General features: G+C 30.9%; 1 protein-coding gene across 6 annotated transcripts in view; it reads left to right on the top strand.

Moving 5' to 3' along the window:
• LOC127703040 (uncharacterized) overlaps positions 1-22,282 on the top strand; it is a 925,706-nt gene that overhangs the window by 634,701 nt on the left and 268,723 nt on the right. For 5 of the 6 annotated variants that reach the window (XM_052207424.1, XM_052207422.1, XM_052207423.1 and 2 more), the window contains one exon: positions 6,089-6,121. In XM_052207424.1, the coding sequence (XP_052063384.1) occupies positions 6,089-6,121 (33 nt within the window). Of the gene's footprint in view, positions 1-6,088; positions 6,122-6,786; positions 6,817-22,282 lie in introns of all 6 variants that reach the window. The other variant, XM_052207426.1, reaches the window with a different exon arrangement.

Genomic DNA, 22,282 nt, shown 5'->3' with positions numbered 1-22,282 from the left:
ATAGAAATTTTACACGTTCTGACATTTAACAACAGCCATAATGTCATATATGACGACACAAATGAGCAATCGCACGATGAAACTCATAGTTTTCACTAAATTTTGGAAAATGTTTGCAGATTTTGCCTCTGACGACTTTCGCCACATGCATGAACCACCGTAATTATCTGTGAGGATGTGTGCCTTGTCGATTTCCATATTTTTATGACCAATTCATTTTGGTGGACATGTGTGGTCAGTGTTTTTCAACAGGAAATATACCTTAAATGGGAGTTAAACGGGGGGAAAAGATTGTTTAGATTTGATATCACAGTCTAATTTAAAGCTAAGTTTAGCCCTTTCGTTGCCCTTCTGCTTTGAAGAAGTCATAAAAAGTTTTAATTCTTTTTGCCAAAAACAGACATTAACCCCAATAGTGCTTTTGTTAAATAGAGCAAATGACTTTATTCTAATGGGATCGTTCTTCTTGATAAAGACTTCTATTTTGTTTTTTAAATTGTAAAATTGTCTGCTTTATTATCAGCCTTCATAATGAATACTGTACCTGTACAATCAAGAACCTTTTCTAGGTATATTTATTTTTCAAATAAAACATAGGAAAAATCAACTATATCATAACCTGGTAATCGAATACCGCTTTTAAGAATCTGGTATTAATTTTCCTGTTGATGAACAATGAGATGAATAAACTTTACGAAAAATAAAAGAAAATTGGTTTTGAAGTAAAATTTGTTCGATACTGAAATGTGTTTCATTACAAAGAGTGTACTAGCTATATTGAATACAATCGGTGATATGATGATTGGCACAGACAGATTGAAGTCTTAGAATTCCGTTTTTGAACAATTGATATAGACTCTTGATATTGATATCTTTTCAGGCAATCGGCTGAAGAATATAGCGGTTACAGTTGGACAAAATCGTCATCAGATGAAACTTTGTAGTAATTTCAAAGGACCTGGTAAGACTGGACAAGTAATAATGTTAACATGCAAGAGCCCAATCTCAGGCCGCTATGTGAAACTTTTGAGAAGCGGTAAAGGTTATCTCAGTTTGGCAGAAGTTCAAGTGATAGGCCATACAGGTAAACATTTAGATATATTTTTTTAAAATAGCTTCTTCCTGGTTGTATGTTTGTACTGAATTTCGTTTCTATTGAAAAACTGTCTGTTTAAACAAAAAACAGAAAATCCTATAATTTTACTGTTGAATTTTTTTTATAAAAAAAGCATACGTCTGTAGATTATCAGCTAAATATTAATCTTTGCATCGTTGAATAGTTTTATGTATAAACAATATCAATAAGAAGATGTGGTATGATTGTCAAAGAAACAATTTTCCGCGACAGACCAAAGGACATACAGATGGGTAAAGTCCTTACCTGTTCGTCTAGTTAACTTGATGACCAGACTTTATGACTGGTGGAAGTTAACTTGGGACAGAAAAAAAACAGACATTGAGCGGTTACAGGATTTATGACTGATCCGATCGGTTCTTGGACAGAATTCATGTTAACTTAAAAAGAAGACTTGATCTGGACTGCTCTGTCGAACCAAACCTGTTCTTCTAAAAGTTAACTTTGGTCTGGTCTGTTCCAAGATAAAGTTAACATGATATAAAGTTAACTAGTAAACAGGAATGCTTTGATTGATGAATATCATTAAAGTATCATCACACTCATGTATCAACAAATTTAGTATAAGAAATATATCCTTAGGACCGATCAAAAAGCAGACCTGACCCAAAACTGGTCTATCAAATAGCAGTCTTGTCCACAGGACAGATTAACAGGTCTGATCTGGTCATGTCCGGTCCACAGGTCTGGTCAAACTGACCTGTCCTCAGGTCTAGTCTGGTCTGCAGCAGTCCCAAAATTGACGACGTAGGTCTGATGTGGTAAGGATCAAGTTAACTTGAAGGTCTGCTTAAATTTTCTAAAGTTAACTTTAGTCATAAGGACTGCTCTAAGTTATCTTTTGAAAAGGTTAGGACTGCACCCATCTATACAAGTTAACAACTACGTGTCTTCGTACGGCCTTCTACAATGAGCAAAAGCAATACCGCATAGTAAGCTATAATAGGCCCCGAAATGACAAAGGTATAACAATTTAAACGAGAAAACTAATGGCCTCATGTATGTACAATCAATGCAAGAAAAACAAATATGATATATGGCAACAAACGACAACCAATGTATTACAGGATGGATACTGGCTTGGGACAGGGACATACAGAATGTTGCGGGGTTAAACACATGTTTGTTGGCCCCAAACCATTCCTCTAACCTGGAACAGTGGTGAAACAACACGAAATAACAACAAACTATAAAAATCATTTGAAAAAGACTTTAAGTCATCATATCGATACAAAGAACAAAAAACAAAAAAACACAAACACAAAATACAAGATGCAAACCTGCAAATACTCAAAGTTACTGAAACTAGTTCCAAGCCCATATCAACTAATAAAAAATTATGTTTCTAATACTAAAATATTAATCAGTTAACATTCAACTTCTAATGTATATAGTATTAAGACGTCATTTACAGTCAAAGAAAAGCATGACCTTGTGCAATGCCTAGATATAGTGTAGCGGGTCAATGGAGAAAAGGGCAGAAACACAAATACACCGAAACCTCTAAATATATAAACCCAAACGAAAACCTAAACTACCTAATTCCCTATCTAGATCTAAAACGAAGGACAACAGACCTCTTTTTTCGAGAAGTGATTCTTATGTGTCTTAGGATCAAGCCTAAACTCCTATTCAATTATTTATAGTGAACGTGAAGGGTCTTCTTGAGACTGATATCACAAATTTATACCAAACAATTCAGAATTTGCAAATACTTTATTTTGATACATATATATTATAACAACACATAACAGTAGCAAATATTTGAGATCAAAATTACACAATGTAGTCAAGCTCAAGACCAATAAAAACAACTTGCAAATTAATCAATACTAAGTACACCTTTAGTGAATTTCTAGACAGTTGCCTAGAGTATCTTTCAAAAGATTGATTCAAATACTATATAAATACTCATAAAGAGTAAAACAATATCTGCAATGATGTTTTCTCGTTTGTTTAGAATACGAGCAGATATGGAACAAAATATTAGATACTCATTTATCAAAAGTACATCCGACCTCACGGGACAAAATACTAGATATTCATGTATTAAAAGTACATCTTACCTCACACTAATTATAGTGAGACTTAATTTGATAAAATATGATGTGCTATGAAATGAAGAGGAAAATTTTGTTAATACATTGTAATAGCTTCCACTGGCTAAAAACTATTGTCTCAAATTGTCCAAACTTGATAATTACAAGATTTCCTAAACTGGTAGTTCAATGATTCAGTGAAAGCTTTGATATAAGTTTTAGTAGAGACTTTGTATTAGTTTCCTCTGACTAAAAACGTATGTCTCATCATTTGCCAAACTTGACCTATACAATAAAATGTGAAATTCAGTAAAGTTAATAGATATCAAGTAAAATTCTATTATACAATCCTTTGTTGAACCTGTGTTTTAGCTCCCTTTGACTAAAAACGATTGTCTCAAATTGTAACCAAAAAAAATTGACAAAAGTTAGCAAGAATTAATTATCTGTTCATTATTGTTTACTAACAAATTTTCCTTTTTCTAAACCATCAAATGTTTAATATTTTACTAACAAGTATGATATATTTTACTAACAATTACTTTTCTAAGTTGTTCTAATACCAATTAATTGACTTATAAATTTGTGGTCTTTTGAACAAGAATTTATGGAAATTTGTACTAGTTTCCTTCGCTAGTAATGTGCATTTTCATGTGTCTCACTGTCTGAAAACCCAACTAAAAACGATAAACTTTTGCAAAAAGTCTTTGCTTTAGATTAACTGGATCCCTTTACCAGTAACATAAATAAAATATGTTTCTAAATTTAGTTTGATTATGTAAATAGACGATTGGGGTTAAATTTGCTTTAATTGTTCAAGGTCATGAAACCGCATAATCGGCCTTGGCACAGTGGTTCAGCAAAAAGTATTACCAACGTACTAAATTTCTCAACAAGAAAAATATTTGTAACATAATCTCTATGGATTATGTTTTCTAGATAGATTTAAACCATCATTATAAAAAAATAGTATTTCCATAATATTGCTAGTTTCCTCAATTTGAGTAGAATTTGCGTAAATCGTTTTTAAACAATTATGTGTTCTTTAAATGATGAAACCTTTACAAAAAGTAAAGTAAATTGCCATTATTCTTGCTTTCTAAAGAATATCTCCTCCTATTTTTGAACGTCTTTGACCAGAATGACGTCAAACTCGCGTTTTGGGGTTTTAATAATTGTACTTAAAATTAGTGCATTTTTTGTGCAGATTTCGTGCAATTTTCAACCGCGCAATTGCAATTTTATCCAATAAACCAATGGAAATCATAAACGATTTTTCCCAATTCGGCCTCTATGAAATGTTTATTTTTATAAATTGTTGAAATGTTTGTTCCGTATATAGAATATAATAATCAAAATTCTTTACGATAAGCTAAAAATAATCGTGACCTTCCGTAAATGTTCGACCAACCAAAACGCTTCAGTACCGTTAAGAAGATGGCGCTGAACGATGCCAGGTGCTTGCCTGTCAACGAATTTATCGACAAATTATTTAGTCAAACAAAATGTTCTGACCTAAAACTTGTAACTCCCTATACCAATTTGACTTGAGGAAGCTTTACAGATAAGTAAGTTTATATGACACAATAACAAATGTACATACGAGTCAAAAACATCACTCTTTCAATGAAAGTAATAATTACGGGGGTCGTCTCATAACAGCAAATAACAAATGCAATTTCAATATTTCCCAAAGTAAATGCTACAACATAATAAAAATGACTGGTATTATGGTTTATTTTGTCAGTTATCAGTCATATGATGTTGAATAAAAATCATAAAAATACTCCTGAACAAAAATGCCGTGATTCCATCTTTATCTCAGTGAAATTTAGGAATGAATGGCACACAAATATAACTTTTTAGAATGGGAAGAAATAGTAATAGTTAAATGCAATTAACAACAAATTGGTACCCGTCACAATAGGTATCAACATATTGTAAGACCGTGAGTTGAGTGTACATATGTGCATAGCAATAATTTTTTGTTTGATTTTTATATAAATCAATATTTATACAAAATAAAACAATATTCAAAGATCTAATGACAATGTTGAATCGGTAACCTTAACCTTTTAAAACAAGTTTATTTAAAGGATCGATAAATTTACCCGTATCGTATCTAAATTTACTAGCTCGGTAAACAACATCATCATAAAATTTAGGATGTGCTTTCCCGTTTGTAATAAATAAGTTGTCTATAGGTACAGCCAAACTTCCAAACCAAATCTTTGTATAAATGAAAGAATCCTGACCAGTAAATGCTTTTAGTCACTTGTGGTAACCAAAATCCTTGTAAATGTTTGTGCAGAGTATCCTATGTAAAACTGAATGAACTTAATCTTATATGATTTATTCTAACTTATTTCCTTCGGGTATATGTCAGCAGTATAGTTTTTTCAAGTTTTGACTTTTTCTAAATTTTTGATAAAAAGCAATATTACAAAACATACAACTAGAAAAGTGTAACTGCAGACACTGATCTGAAATCAGATGCGTGCAGTCAAAGTTTAATGCTAATTTAAAAAGGGGTATATCTAATGAGATATGACTTTTGAGAATTTATCTTTTATTTTCTTCATTTTGATTATTTTTGTGTTGATACCATATCTGGGATAGTCATAAATCAGTTAAGAACTTTCATGTTAGACTTGAGGAACTATACAGTAAGTACCTTTTTATTTTAGAAAACCATTTCCGTGACCTGAATTTTTTGTGGTCGTGACACATACCACACTTTTCTTTTATTCACACTTCTCAAGCGTTTTGATTCAAAAGTTTTGTTCCATTGTCAAGAGACTTTTATAAGATTTTGTATTAAAATGTGCAACATTAGAGATTCATTGTTCAACAAATTTATTTGTATGTGTATATATTATTATTTAATTCGTATTGATTCGACTCTATATTTCAGGTGAAAATGAAAAACAACCTGTAAAACCAGAAGGTAAGATACAAGTATTTATGAAAACAATCATGTTGTAACGCCATTCTCTGTTGTATGTTACTATATGATGCATGGATGAATAGAACTGAAGTATTGATTTGAAATATTGATACATAACATTAAATAATCCTTTCTATAACAAAGTATAAGAATTGTAAACGAAAAATAATATAAAGGAAATCACAAATTCTAAAAATGAATCTACATTAACGCGTATACGGTTTAACGTACGGTGACCTATAGTTGTAAACTTCTATGTCCTTTGGTCTCTGGTGGAGAGTTGTCTCATTGGTAATCCAACCACAATTTTTCATTTTTATATAAACGTGTGTGTCGGAATAAAAATAAGTATAACCTAAATGACATATTTTTGTTTGTCTGCTCATTTGTGCAAGCACAAATTAAAATGAGGAAACATGCTATTGACAAATCTGCATGAATGTAAACTTGAAAACTTATACATGTATATTGTACATGCGTTTAAAACTGAAATGAGCAAAAAGAAATAAATAGAAAATATATTAAAGTTTTGTTCCATTGTCAAAAGACTTTTGTAAGATTTGATTTATTAAAATGTGTAACATTACAGATTCATCGTTGAACAAATTTATTTATATTTGTATAAATTATTATCATAATCGCAATGGTTCGATTCTTTATTTCAGGGGGAAATAAAAAGCCTGTCAAACCAGAAGGTAAGATACATGTATTTATCAAAACAAATGGTTTTTTTTGTAGGCCAGCTAACGTGTTGAGCGTTTTTAACAAGACATCATTTGGTTAGTTTTTAAAAGAAATTACAGAATCAAAAAAGGTTCGATATCGAAAAGACAGATCTAGCAACAAAGAAGACTTTAATGCATATCGATTAAGACAAAAATACCTTTATTTTGATACGTTCATCAACGTAAAAGATCATTAAGAAACCTATAACGGTAAAAGTTTTTACATTTTACCTTGGAGTATGTTATGTTTGAAATATTGTGTCCAGTATTTGGATGATAAATAACGTTATTTATGTTTTCATTTTAGTGAAAACTACTATATTGTACATGCTTTAAAAAATACAAATGAGCAAAAAGAAATAAATATAGAATACATAAAAGTTTTGTTCCATTGTCAAGATACTTTTGTAAGATTTTTTCAATATTAAAATGTGTAACATTACAGATTCATTGTTGAGCAAATTTATTTATATTTGTATAGATTATTTTCCTAATCGCAACGATTCGCTTCTTTATTTCAGAGGAAAATAAAAAACCTAAACCAGAAGGTAAGATATATGTAGTTTATCAAAACAAAGTTTTTTTAAAGGCCAGCTAACGTGTTGAGCGTGATGAACGAATAATTTGTTTTGTTTTTAAAAGAAATTACAGAATCAAAAAAGGTTCGATATCAAAATGTTTTAAAATACATACGCAGACAGAAGAAGCAACAAAGACGACTTTAATGCAAATCGATTAAGAAAAAAAGAATTTTACCAAATGCCTTCATTTATTACAAGTAAATTTCATTTATTCAGTTTCAAAAATAAAGGGAATGCTCTTGTAGAAATGCAATTTTTGATACGTTCATCAACGAAAAAGAACATTCAGAAAGTTGCCAGTGTAACTTGGAATATGTTTTGCTTGAAATAATGCGTCCAGTATTGGACGATAAATAACATATTCTTAGTTCATGTTTTCATATCAGTGACTCATGTAAAATCTGAAAAACCACAAGGTATGATATCTTTTGATTAATCAAAGATTTCTAAGTTTTCTTGTAACAATGTGCTTTTTCCATGTTTTATGTTACTCGGTTATTCACATGAAGCGTAACAAAGACAAAGATGTCAACATTATTACATGTTTATTATAAAACTAAATGAAAAAATCGTTATACAATTGATGATTATAACGTCACAGTACCCAAATTGTTCCGACTACACAAATAATAGACATTTAGAAAAAATAGCAGCGGAAATCTTTCAAGTTTTCTTAGAAGCTGAACCATTTGTAGTTAAATGATTTGACATTATGCACGTTTTTCAACAAAGCTAATTATATCTAAATATACACAAAATGTTCACAGTATATATCAACAGATGAAGTATCCAATGTAAAAAGTAACATTTGCGGAATCGACGTTAACTAATAATCTCCTTTTTCAAAATGAGCAATTAAAATATTTTACAGGTATTCATTTCTTAAAAAATCAATAGTAAGCATGGACTATTGTCAAATTGTTCTAAATAATTGGAAAAAAGCAAAACATCAGTTATTCGATTTTTACGGTTATGGTTTAAGCATGGATTGGGTACTACTCACTACAGAATCATGGATCGTTTGGAGCTGGGTCAACCCCAATATATCTATGATTCAATATGGATTGAAAATAAATTGGTGGAACTTTATAGTAAATAGGGATACAAAGATCTACAAAATAAGTGAAAATTTGTCTGGAACATAAATAAACGTAGGTGCAAAAATGTTAAAATATATGCAATTTGGATACCTTTACGTTATATTTATATTTTTACAAAAGAGGGACGAACGATACCAGAGGGACAGTCAAACTCATAGATCGAAAACGAACTGATAAGGCCATGGCCAAAAATAAAAAGACAAACAGACACACCATGATGTAAAAAAAACACGTGATACTAGTCTAGTAAACAATTAAACTACAGTTATCTGAAGTAGTAACATATCCTTTTCTGCATGTGACATCAATTGTACAGTAAATCTTGATATACAAGAATACTTTAATAGTTATCAAATGAGCAAATATGCAGAAATGCATTCTATTCTAATACAACATACATAACATTTTTCAGTCATTAGTTGTGTTTTGAAAATCTTAATCATTTTCCCACAGGATTTAACTATGCCTTTCGAAAAAAAGCAGTACAGAGTTCGACGTTTCGTTCACATTATGATGCTTCAAAAGCAGTTGATGCAAAAAAAAACACATGTATATTGTACATGCGTTTAAAACTGAAATGAGCAAAAAGAAATAAATAGAAAATATATTAAAGTTTTGTTCCATTGTCAAAAGACTTTTGTAAGATTTGATTTATTAAAATGTGTAACATTACAGATTCATCGTTGAACAAATTTATTTGTCTAGTAAACAATTAAACTACAGTTATCTGAAGTAGTAACATATCCTTTTCTGCATGTGACATCAATTGTACAGTAAATCTTGATATACAAGAATACTTTAATAGTTATCAAATGAGCAAATATGCAGAAATGCATTCTATTCTAATACAACATACATAACATTTTTCAGTCATTAGTTGTGTTTTGAAAATCTTAATCATTTTCCCACAGGATTTAACTATGCCTTTCGAAAAAAAGCAGTACAGAGTTCGACGTTTCGTTCACATTATGATGCTTCAAAAGCAGTTGATGCAAAAAAAAACACGTTTGCATTCACAAAGGCACAAAAAAATGCATATTGGAGTGTTGATTTGGGGAAAACAGTCAACGTGAAACAGATCAATATTATTAACAGACAAGATTGCTGTGGTAAGAAGAAAAAAAATGAATTTGTGATAAGATTCAAAATGTGGGTGTGGTAGGAGTGTTTACTTTTAATGCCACACTATTTTAGAAATTAATCATATGACAATATGTAAATCATCAAACTATCAACTAAAGTAATTTTAGTTTAGTACTTGTTATGATCTTTAGAAAAACTTAAACATAATATCATATACTTATAAAGTGTTGATTCATCGAACAAAATCACCTTCAAACAATGTAAAAAAATTATCAACACAAAAGTTGACTGTCGAAAGAGGTCAAGTAATATAATGTGATAGGATGAAAATTTGTTTTGTTTATTTCAGGATTTTAATAATAAGCCCTTATACAATATCGCTCATAATATTTACTTAATTTCGGTAAATTTTTGCAGATTTTGCCTCTGACGACATTTGCCACATGCATGAACCACTATAATTATTTGTTAGTATGTGTATCTCACTATTATTCGTATTTTTATAAACAATTTATTTTGGTCGACGGTTGAGGCCAGTGTTTTCAGAAGGAAATAGACCTTTAAATTAGATTAAAACGGTGGGAAAATGTTGGAAGCTATATGTAGTACAATCTCATACCTTTGAAGTTTCAAACGTTTTAAAAACAAACAGTAGACAACTAATGAATTTGATTCTGACGGAATTGTTTCTCTAGACTTACACTTTTTTAATAAAAAAAAAAAAAGAAATTGAAAATTGTCTGCTTTGTTTTCAGCATTCATAATACATAGTATACCTGTATAATCCAGAACGATCTCTAGGTATTATTTTTTTTTCAAATAAGAAATATGAAAAAATACACTGGATCGTATCCTGGTGAGCGAATAGTGCTTTTTAGACTCTATAAGTATATATAATTCTTCCTGTTGATAAAAATGGATGAGATATATATATATACTTTACGGAAAACAAAGACATGTGTATTGAATTAAAATTAGTTCAGTATTAAAATGTGTTTCATTGCACAGAGTGTACTAGGTATATTGAATGCATTCAGTGTCATGATGATTAGCACAGCTAGATGGAAATTTTAAAATTCCATTTTTGAACAATTTATAATATGACTCTTGATATTGATATATTTTTCAGGTAATCGGCTGAAGAATATAGCAATTACAGTTGGACAAAATCCTCATGGAATGAAACTCTGTAATAATTTTAAAGGACCTGGTAAGACTAGACAAGTAATAATGATCACATGTAAGAGGCCAATCTCAGGCCGCCATGTGAAACTTTTGAGAAGAGGAAAAGGATTTCTCACTCTGGCAGAAGTTCAAGTGATAGGCGATACAGGTAAAAATTTAAAGATTTATTAAAAAAAACCTAGCATCTTTCTGGTTGTATGTTTGTTCTGAAATCCGTTTTTATTGAAAAACGAAAACCAGAAAATTCGTTAATTTTGCTGTTGAAATTGATGGCTAGATTTCAAAAACTTATGTCGATATGTAATTGAATTATGAAAACCTCAACTTATTTCACTTATGTAAAGTGTTGTTGCTCAACATGCTCAATTTGGCAGGAAATAATGTATGATTGATTGATTGCTATTTGTTTAAAGTCATATGAAACTTCCTATTTAATAAAAAAAAAAAGTTGAAGATGTTTTATATACTTGAAGTTTTACTATGGAACATGTGTAAGTGAACTTTCTTGTAAATTTCTTCATAAATGTACTGCTATTGAATCGTTGTCTTCCAGTACACTAATTCGCCATAATTTTCCCTAATAAAATGACCTTTGCTCCGAGACCTCTCAGAACTTCGGCCACCGCACAACGCGTAAACAAATGTTCCTTTTAAGGCTAGCTAACGTGTTGAGTATTTTCAAGAAGGAATAATTTGTTTTCTAATGTGTTTTATTTTATTTTGTTGTCTTATAAGATCTGAAATAATATTTTAAAAGAGAGATGTACAGAGCAATGTTTTACTTAGATTAGAGTTGAACAAATGTATTCAAAATACATTTTGTAACTTAATATGTCCTCATTTATTTGGCTTTCGTTTGTGGAGGACACTCAAAATTACAAATTACAATTTTAAACGAAATTGCTTTTAGACAAAAATGGTTGAAAAATTGCATGTCATTTACCCTTCGGCATACTTTCACATTTTCCGCTCTACAGTTAGCGAATGGAGATAACTCCAAAATACATAGAAACAATAACCCTTTTAAAATTGCAAACTTGAAACCAGTTGTTTCCAGTATTTCAAAGCAAGAATTTGAATAAGTGACTATCGACATCTCTGTACAGACAAGGAAATGCTCACCAAAATATTTAAGCATGACAAGATAAATGTCGCATTAGAACGTATATTTTGGTTTGGTAACCAGGTCCGATCAGTCAGTGACAAAATGTATGTAATTGGATAAAATATTAATGGAGAATTGTGTCATTGTTCCACTTATCGGTGTCATTTGAAATTTCCATAAGTATGAATTACTTATGCATAATTATCTAAATATTTCTCCAATAATTTTTGTTTATCAAAATTAAAAATTTATAATACATGTAACAATTCAACGCAACTTTGAAACACTGAATCAGTAAAATTTGAAAATATTAACTGGTTTATTAACTGTATATAAAAAGAGATGGGATGTTCATGTAGAGAGTCAGCATTGAATATATCGCTATTTTACTCATAATTTGATTGCTAAAACGAGTACATTCAACAATGATCATAACTTTATCATCAAGTATATACTATGTAAACTTTTTATAATTTATTTTGAAATGAATTATTCAAGTAATTAAACACCAACAATGTGTAAATGTTATTTTTTTCAATTTCAAAAAAGAGTACTGAATTTACATGTTAGACGTTAGACTTGAGGTGAACTGTAATCAATTTGTTAATAGATATTAATCAGTATTACGAAGGGGATATTTCAAAGGGAACTAAAGAGAGGAGAAATGTCTCAAGATTTTTAAAAGGCAAACCAGTATCCGAGTATTAAAATTGTACTTGATTGCTCAGTCTTCCGAGTGAGTACTTGATGAACCAGAGTTATGTCAAAGAACGTCTCGTCCTTTTAAAAAAAAAAGATCATCGGAAGATACCAAGACCTTGTTGATAAATATTCCGTATTAACTTCACAAATAATACATGATGGTCTTAAAGTATAAATTCTAGGTACTGACGTTGTTTATCATCTTAATTACGTATTAAAGTGTTCTTTTATTTGTCTTAGTAAATTATTAACCTTTACTGTTTAGTCCATTTTTAGTAATATCCTTTTGACGTGGCTCGGTACTTATGCATCCCGCCAATGTGTTTTGTGCTGTGGTAATTTTTTGTATTTTTGTCTTTCATTTCTGCATATGTGCTATGTCTATATGCCATTTTTTTTCTTTGTTGACATATTTGTTTGTTTTATAGTGATTAAGATAATAACACATTGTTGACTGCTGTACCTCTATTTTTGACATTTTTACCTATTATGTCTGTTTGTTTTGTTCACACATTATGGTCAATATAATTGAATTTTATGCAACTATCATACATTGAGAGGTTTAGCTATCTATAAAACCAGGTTAAATCCACCATTGTCTACATAGGGAAATGCCTGTGCCAAGTCAGGAATATGACAGTTGTTTTCCATTCGTTTGACGATGTGGTATGATTGTCAAAGAAACAATTTTCCGCGACAGACCAAAGGACATACAGATGGGTAAAGTCCTTACCTGTTCATCTAGTTAACTTGATGACCAGACTTTATGACTGGTGGCAGTTAACTTGGGACAGAAAAAAAAACAGACATTTAGCGGTTACAGGATTTATGACTGCTCCGATCGGTTCTTGGACAGAATTCATGTTAACCTAAAAAGAAGACTTGATCTGGACTGCTCTGTCGAACCAAACCTGTTCTTATAAAAGTTAACTTTGGTCTGGTCTGCTCCAAGATAAAGTTAACATGATATAAAGTTAACTAGTAAGCAGGAATGCTTTGATTGATGAATATCATTAAAATATCATCACACTCATGTATCAACAAATTTAGTAAAAGATTTATATCCTTAGGACCGATCAAAAAGCAGACCTGACCCAAAACTGGTCTATCAAATAGCATTCTTGTCCACAGGACAGATTAACAGGTCTGATCTGGTCATGTCCTGTCCATAGGTCTGGTCAAACTGACGAGGGTCTGCAGCAGTCCCAAAATTGACGACTTAGGTCTGTTGTGGTAAGGATAAAGTTAACTTGAAGGTCTGCTAAAATTTTCTAAAGTTAACTTTAGTCATAAGGACTGCTCTAAGTTATCTTTTGAAAAGGTTAGGACTACACCCATCTGTAGAAGATAACAACTACGTGCCTCCGTACGGCCTTCAACAATGAGCAAAAGCAATACCGCATAGTAAGCTATAATTGGCCCCGAAATGACAAAGGTATAACAATTTAAACGAGAAAACTAATGGCCTCATGTATGTACAAAACAATGGAAGAAAAACAAATATGATATATGGCAACAAACGACAACCAATGAATTACAGGGTCCTGGCTTGGGACAGGGACATACAGAATGTTGCGGGGTAAAACACATGTTCGTTGGCTCCAAACCGTTCCTCTAACCTGGAACAGTGGTGTAACAACACAAAATAACAACAAACTATAAAAATCAGTTTAAAATGACTTAAAGTCATCAGATCGATACAAAGAACAAAAAACAAAAAAACAGAAACACAAAATATAAAATGCAAACCAGCAAATACTCAAAGTTACTGAAACTAGTTCCAAGCCAATATCAACTAATGAATAAATTATGTTTCTAATACTAAAATATTAATCAGTTAACATTCAACCTATAATGTATATAGTATTAAGACGTCATTTACAGTCAAAGAAAAACACGACTCTTTGCAATTCCTAAGTATAGTGTAGCGGGTCAATGGAGAAAAGGGCAGCAACACAAATACACCGAAACCTCTAAATATATAAACCCAAACGAAAACCTAAACTACCTAATTCCCTATCTAGATCTAAAACGAAGGACAATCGACCTCTTTTTTTCGAGAAGTGATTCCTATGTGTCTTAAGATCAAGCCTAAACTCCTATTCGATTATTAATAGTGAACGTGAAGGGTCTTCTTGAGACTGATATCACAAAGGACAAGGTACGATAAGCATCAGAGAACGGCCCCAATTTTCGTTCAAATTAAAAGTGACATGTCATGGATTATAATAGTATATTTTTAAAGTTTAAAACCTGTATTTTTGTTAACATCAATAGATTTGTCAACTTCCGTTGATATTATTCATGCTTTGTTGCTGTAAACACCTCAAGATTCGAGAAAAGGCATAAAAATGGCAGTTTCCAAACCTTTTTCTGTATTTTAAACTATGAGCGTACCTACGGCCCACGATCATATTTATACCAGATGTTCCTTGAATATAAATGTTGATGTAGTTGAAATATCTAAGTGGGCCGTAGGTACGCTCATAGTTAAAAATTAATAAAAGTGAAAAAAAATCGTCGTAGTTTTCATTGAATCATCGAAATATTTGAACGAACTACGGACCGGAGATGATTTCCGGTATTCACTGGATCCGACGACAAACTTTTGTGCGTGCTATAATGATCTTTACTTGTTAGTTTCTTTATGACGAAAATTTAACATCTATGAGAAAGGATCACATGATATTCCTGTATTTATTATTGTATGAATTTAAAGAGACATATTAGCAGACACGGTCGAGTTTTGACACAAAATCAAAAGGATCTGTGACAAACCTCAGAGAAATTTTGTGAATGTAAATGAAACGAAAGTTATTTAATAACAGTTCCTTTTTTTACAAAATTTCAATATTTAGAACACTGTGACACAGAAGTTAATCATGTTGAAGCATAAACATGTCTTTTGTAGCGTAACTGCAAAGATTTGTCAAGCATGTATTTTCCGTAGAACTGTAAGCAAACCCACATTTGAAATCAAAATTCTTTACTCACCAGATCGATATTGATGTCAACATTATATTTAAGTTCAAATTATCCATTCAGAAACACGTATTTTGTTCTATAAATGACGAAATCGTCGCCCTGGAATGTAATATCTCCATTGACGCTTTTATCAAAGTGCTTTCTTTCACGTCCGCATTTCTATCAAGGATGGCATGCCAAGTTAACATTTAGGCAATCATTATGGATGGCGAAAATGAATTACAAAACTGTGAATAATTACATATATTGTAGTTCATACGACATAAGAAGAAACCATGTGGCAAATTTAACTATTCAATTTTGTAAGTGTAACAGTAATAAAGATCAAACAAAACTATCCAACACTAGTATGTATATTGAGTATACTTTGTGTCTTTGTGAAGTTTGCATTATTTGCAATTGTCCTCCGCCTTGCATCCGATCTTTCTCAACGAAAACGCATGCTACTTCGTATGTTTTGTCTGAAAATTATTCTCTATATTACTTTCCGTCAAAAGTATGCATGAGGTGTTTGCCACTGGGCGGTCAAAAACAACATTCAATCAATCATAACTCCTCTTAAATTGCAGTACAATTATGACTTTAAACATATTTCAAAGAACAGAAGACTCATCAGTGACGGTCGAATAAAACAAGTCAAAGGCTATAAAACATTTTGTAAAAGGCTCAAAATTCCGAAACTTTTGCAAATAAAGTCAAAGTTATCTTTTCCTGAACAGATAAGCTGTAGTTTTTCAAACAATTCAATTTTTTAAATCAGTTAGTTTATTAATTTGACCATATCAATTGTAATTCATGATATAAAAACTATCTATACTGGACATTGTGTTACTGCATGGGATGTTTGTGTAACTATTTTTAATGTGCTCATAAAGTTACAGTCCGCAGGAAAACATATCACCCTAACTGGACACTATATATTCTGACTCCGAACCATCTAGTCTTTGCTCTGACCCCTGAAAGCCACGTGATACGGAAAATCAGCAAAGTCTTTGGTTAGACCCAACACATGGTATCCTGTACTCGAGGTGAAGACGCTTCAACGAGACAACTGAGGCGGTGTTTGTCTCATGAGTTTAATGCTGGGTGGGAAAATAACTAACAAAGCGAAACTGTGCACCAAAATATGCATGGTGTTTTAAAAGATGAATATAGAACATTCGAAAATTAACTACAATAGATCAATGTAACTATAAATGATTTATATTTTTAGCTTGAAAAAAAAAATACTAAACATATCACCACTTTTATTCTTAGCTGTATGTTTATGCGCATTTAATTAGTGGACCAATTAAGAATCAAATACTTCTTTTTGTAATTGGGTGTAAAGCGATGATCGAAGCACATTTTTGATAAAGCACGGAAGTTTCTAAAGAGGCATTCAAAGCGTTATTACATTTCAATGATTTATCTATGTAATTTTGAGTTTTGTCAAATTCTTCGTTGTTTTTTCCTATGCATTGTTGTGACGTTGTTAAGAAAAGTATGTGCTGTCATAAATGTTTCATTTTTTTGAGAAATAACATCTGATTTTGGAATGCCTCTCAAGTGTTGTCATGCAATTCAAAATATGGCTTCTTATGAGACATACATGTAATGTGATTATTGATCATAAAAAGTTAAGATCACCAAATGTCATTTTATTACAACTTTTCAAATTGCACGATTTGATAAAACATTAAATGTGCAGTCAGTTTTAAGAAGACTTTGTATAGTTTCAATTCATTTCTTCAATTTATTAGTCTCCTACCGACCAAGTCGAAGGGACTTTAGGTTTGCACTCAGTCCGTCTGTCTGTCTGTCCATCCGTCAGTCCAGCAAATCAGTTTTCCACACTTGTTTTTCTTCGTGCTTGAAGATATTGATTTGATATTTGGTGTATTGTTTTATCATGACAAGTCACAGATAAAATTCGAATCTTGTTTCGGTCAGATAATTTCTCGGGAGGTCCACTTCCTATATATAAGGTGATAGGACATGCCGCTGGTATAGGTCACCTTTTTAATCTTGAAAATATGTGAATAGGTCGAGAAAACTATCAGAAATATATGATAAGGTCAATAAACTTCATCTGTCATCTTTTTGGTGTTCCTGGCTTTGTTTTATCAACCAATTTTCTCCCTTTTGCACTTTGGTATTCCATGGCCACTGTTACATTACACACCAAACGAAACCAAAACAATATGGGAAAAGGTAACAATTTAACCTACGCAATATATGAAAAGGTATACATTTTTTTAAATTCAGATGAAAAGGGGGTAACAGAAACCTAGCCTATCAACTAAGTATTGAAGTAACCCCCCCCCCCCCCCCCTTTTAAGATATTGATTTGATAATTAGTATATAGTTTTGTCATGACAAGTAACAGATCAAGTTCGAATTTTGTTCCGAACTGATGATTTTGTGCAGAGTTATGGTCCTTGGACTTAAAAAAATCGCTCAAATAATCTGTTTTCTGCACTTTATTTTCGTCATGCTTGAAGAAATTGACTTAATACTTGTTAGATAGTTTACAGCATGGCAAGTTATATATCAAGTTAGCATTTTGTTCCAGTACAAAATGACTAAATTCATACTTCAGATAACATTAAGAACTATTATTGAACGGTTGCTAAGCACTTGTTATGTTGCTTAGTTGTTGATAAGCAGTAAGTGTACTACAATTGAATTTACTTTTCATTTCTAACTAAAAGTTGTTCATCAACAGACAGTCTGCATTACATTTCATTTAGTTTGTTCAATAAAATGACTGATTGATTTGCATTTGTCTTCAATTCAAACATATTTTCCCATTGCTAAGCAACATTTGTGTTGCTATGCTCAATACGGAATTTGTTATGAATAAAGATGTATATGATAGTATATGGGAATGAAACACCATATGGAAATGTAAAATATTCAAATAACTGCTGTATGCATGCTTCAGAGGGAAAACATACTTTTTTAACCGTTGCTAGGCAAAATTTCTGTTGCTAGGTTGTTTCTAGGCATATATTAAACGAAATGAAAGAGGCTTTTTATTTGTGACTTCAAGTTCTTCTTGGACAAACAATATTATTTTTGAAATATTTGAATTTGTTCAGATAAAGCAATTCCTATGTGATAATTTAGATACTGAACTAAAACAGTTGCTAGGCAACCATCCTTTTACCGGAACAATATAAAATCATTGTTTTTTCAAGTTTCTTTACTAAGACCATCAATGATATTAATATAAACTTATTTAGAGAGGGTGCCAAAAACAACCCTTATCATACCTTGTCCTTTATACCAAACAATTCAGAAGTGGCAAATACTTTATTTTGATACATATATATATTATTACAACACATAACAGTAGCAAATATTGGAGATCAAAATTACACAATGTAGTCAAGCTCAAGATCAATAAAAACAACTTGCAAATTTATCAATACTAAGTACACCTTTAGTGAATTTCTAGACAGTTGCCTAGGGTATCTTTCAAAAGATTGATTCAAATACTATATAAATACTCATAAAGAGTAAAACAATATCTGCTATGATACTCATTTATCAAAAGTACATCCGACCCCACGGGACAAAATATTAGATATTCATATATTAAAAGTACATCTTACTTCACACTAATTATAGTGAGATTTAATTTAATAAAATATGATGTGCTATGAAATGAAGAGGAAAATTAACTTAAGACAGTGTAATAGCTTCCACTGGCTAAAAACTAGTGTCTAAAATTGTCCAAACTTGATTATTACAAGATTTCCTGAACTGGTAGTTCAATGATTCAGTGAAAGCTTTGATATAAATTTTAGTAGAGACTTTGTATTAGTTTCCTCTGACTAAAAACGTATGTCTCATCATTTGCCAAACTTGACCTATACAATAAAATGTGAAATTCAGTAAAGTTAATAGATGTCAAGTAAAATTCTATTATACAATCCTTTGTTGAACCTGTGTTTTAGCTCCCTTTGACTAAAAACGATTGTCTCAAATTGTAACCAAAAGAAATTGACAAAAGTCTTGACACATACCACACTTTTCTTTTATTTACACATCTCAAGCAATTTGACTCAAAAGTTTTGTTCCATTGTCAAGAGACTTTTATAAGATTTTTTTATTAAAATGTGTAACATTAGAGATTCATTGTTGAACAAATTTATTTATATTTGTATATATATTATTATTTTAATCGTATTGATTCGATTTTTTACTTCAGGTGAAAATGAAAAACGACCTGCAAAACCAGAAGGTAAGAAACATGTATTTATGAAAACAACCATGTATTAACGCCATTCTCTTACTACATGATGCATGGATGAATGGAACTGAAGTATTGATTTGAAAAATATAGATACATAACATTAAATAATCCTTTCTATAACAAAGTATAAGAATTGAAAACGAAAAATAATATAAAGGGAATCACAAATTCTAAAAATGAATCTATATTAACGCGTATTCGGTTTAACGTACGATGACCTATAGTTGTTTACTTCTATGTCCTTTGGTCTCTGGTGGAGAGTTGTCTCATTGGAAATCCAACCACAATTTTTTATTTTCATATAAACGTGTGTGTCGGAATAAAAGTAAGTATAACCTAAATGACATATTTTTGTTCGTCTGCTCATTTGTGCGAGCACAATTCAAAATGAGGAAACATGCTATTGACAAATCTGCATGAATGTAAACTTGAAAACTAATATATGTATATTGTACATGCGTTAAAAACTGAAATGAGCAAAAAGAAATAAATAGAAAATACATTAAAGTTTTGTTCCATAGTCAAGAGACTTTTGTAAGATTTGATTTATTAAAATGTGTAACATTACAGATTCATCGTTGAACACATTTATTTATATTTGTATACATTATTATCATCATCGCAATGGTTCGACTCTTTATTTCAGGGGGAAATAAAAAACCTGTCAAACCAGAAGGTAAGATACATGTATTTATCAAAACAAATGGTTTTTTTTTGTAGGCCAACTAACGTGTTAAGCGTTTTAAACAAGACATCATTTGTTGAGTTTTTAAAAGAAATTAAAGAATCAAAAACGGTTCGATATCGAAATGTTTTAAAATACATAAAAAGACAGATCTAGCAACAAAAAAGACTTTAATGCATATCGATTAAGAAAAATACCTTTATTTTGATACGTTCATCAACGAAAAAGAACATTAAGAAACCTATAACGTTAAAAGTTGTTACAATTTACCTTGGAATATGTGATATTTGAAATATTGCGTCCAGTATTTAAACGATGACTAACATATTCTTAGTTCATGTTTTCATTTCAGTGAAAACTACTATATTGTACATGCGTTAAAAAATTGAAATGAGCAAAAAGAGATAAATAGAAAATACACAAAAGTTTTGTTCCATTGTCGAGATACTTTTGTAAGATTTTTTTAATATTAAAATGTGTAACATTACATCTTCATTGTTGAGCAAATTTATTTGTATTTGTATAGATTATTTTTATAATCGCAAAAATTCGATTCTTGGAACCCCCTTTTTTGCTGTAACCAGTGGTTGTCGTTGTTGTAAATTATTTTTTAAGTGTTGTACATCAATCGGGCCGTTAGTTTTCTCGTTTGAATTGTTTGAATTTATATTTGTAATTTTGGGAACTTATATAAAGGATTATGCGGTTTGGGTTTTGCTCGTTGTTGAAGGCTGTACGGTGATCTAAAAATCTAAATTGTTTATGTTGTTTTGTCCAAGGTGGAGAGTTGCATTATTGGCAAGCATACCACATCTTCTTACTTTTATTCGTTAAATGATATAGATCTTCATTAAGCCTAAATAACAAATAATTTTAAAAATGCTCTATTTATAACTATACAACTTTTAATTCTAAATACTTATGTTTATCTAACATAAAATTATTATCAGCGAAGACATATACACACTAAGTCTAAATTCGTCTTAAAACAGAGAAATATGTATATGTAAAAGTGTTTGTTTATGTAAAAAAACCTATGAATATCTACCACCACTGTTGCCAGCTTTAGAGATCGGCTAACACCAGTTGTTCCTCGAGCTTTGAATAAACAAATTCAAACCAAAACATGTACATAAAACGGTAATGTTTAATCACAATCTGTATATATACAAACACTTAAATTGTTATTTCATATTTTGATGAATTTGATTAAATCAATGCCAGTCACGCATGCGCAGCAACATGTATTCTTCCATATTGTGACCTTTTTTGACCTAAAAGAAAAAGAAGAAGAAGAAGAAGTCTGGAATTCCCGCTACTTTTCGACGGTCCAAAGATTATAGTGTGTTTTCGATCTAGGTGTTTTCGTTGAAGTCCGCGTTCAAAATCCAAAGCATTTCATTAGTCGGTAGATTTGCAATCTTTCAATTCAGGTGTTCTCATAGGGGTCCGCGTTCATGTTTCAATATGATAGACTATATTGTAAGTTTTCTATCCGAGTTAACAAAATAAAATTTGAGCTATATAATAGTGCCTCATTTTTAAGGGATTAAAATTTTATAAAATAAATTTATCTATTTCTCCATATACATTTTTTGTTAAAATACCCCTTTTCACCTTTTTTTGTCTTTTGGAAAATGTTTTTTTTTTGTGAATTATTTAGACCCCTATATCAAGAATTTTGTTTTGCATGTATACGCATAAAATTGCGGTTTTTATCCAACGTAATCCTAGGTTTGAACGTTGTTTTCAATTTAGACTTTTAAA

This window comes from Mytilus californianus, unplaced genomic scaffold (assembly GCF_021869535.1).
Source record: "Mytilus californianus isolate M0D057914Y unplaced genomic scaffold, xbMytCali1.0.p SCAF_5, whole genome shotgun sequence".
NCBI lineage: Eukaryota > Metazoa > Mollusca > Bivalvia > Mytilida > Mytilidae > Mytilus > Mytilus californianus.
Note: the sequence above shows the minus strand (reverse complement) of the source record. Positions and strands in the feature narration are given on the sequence as shown.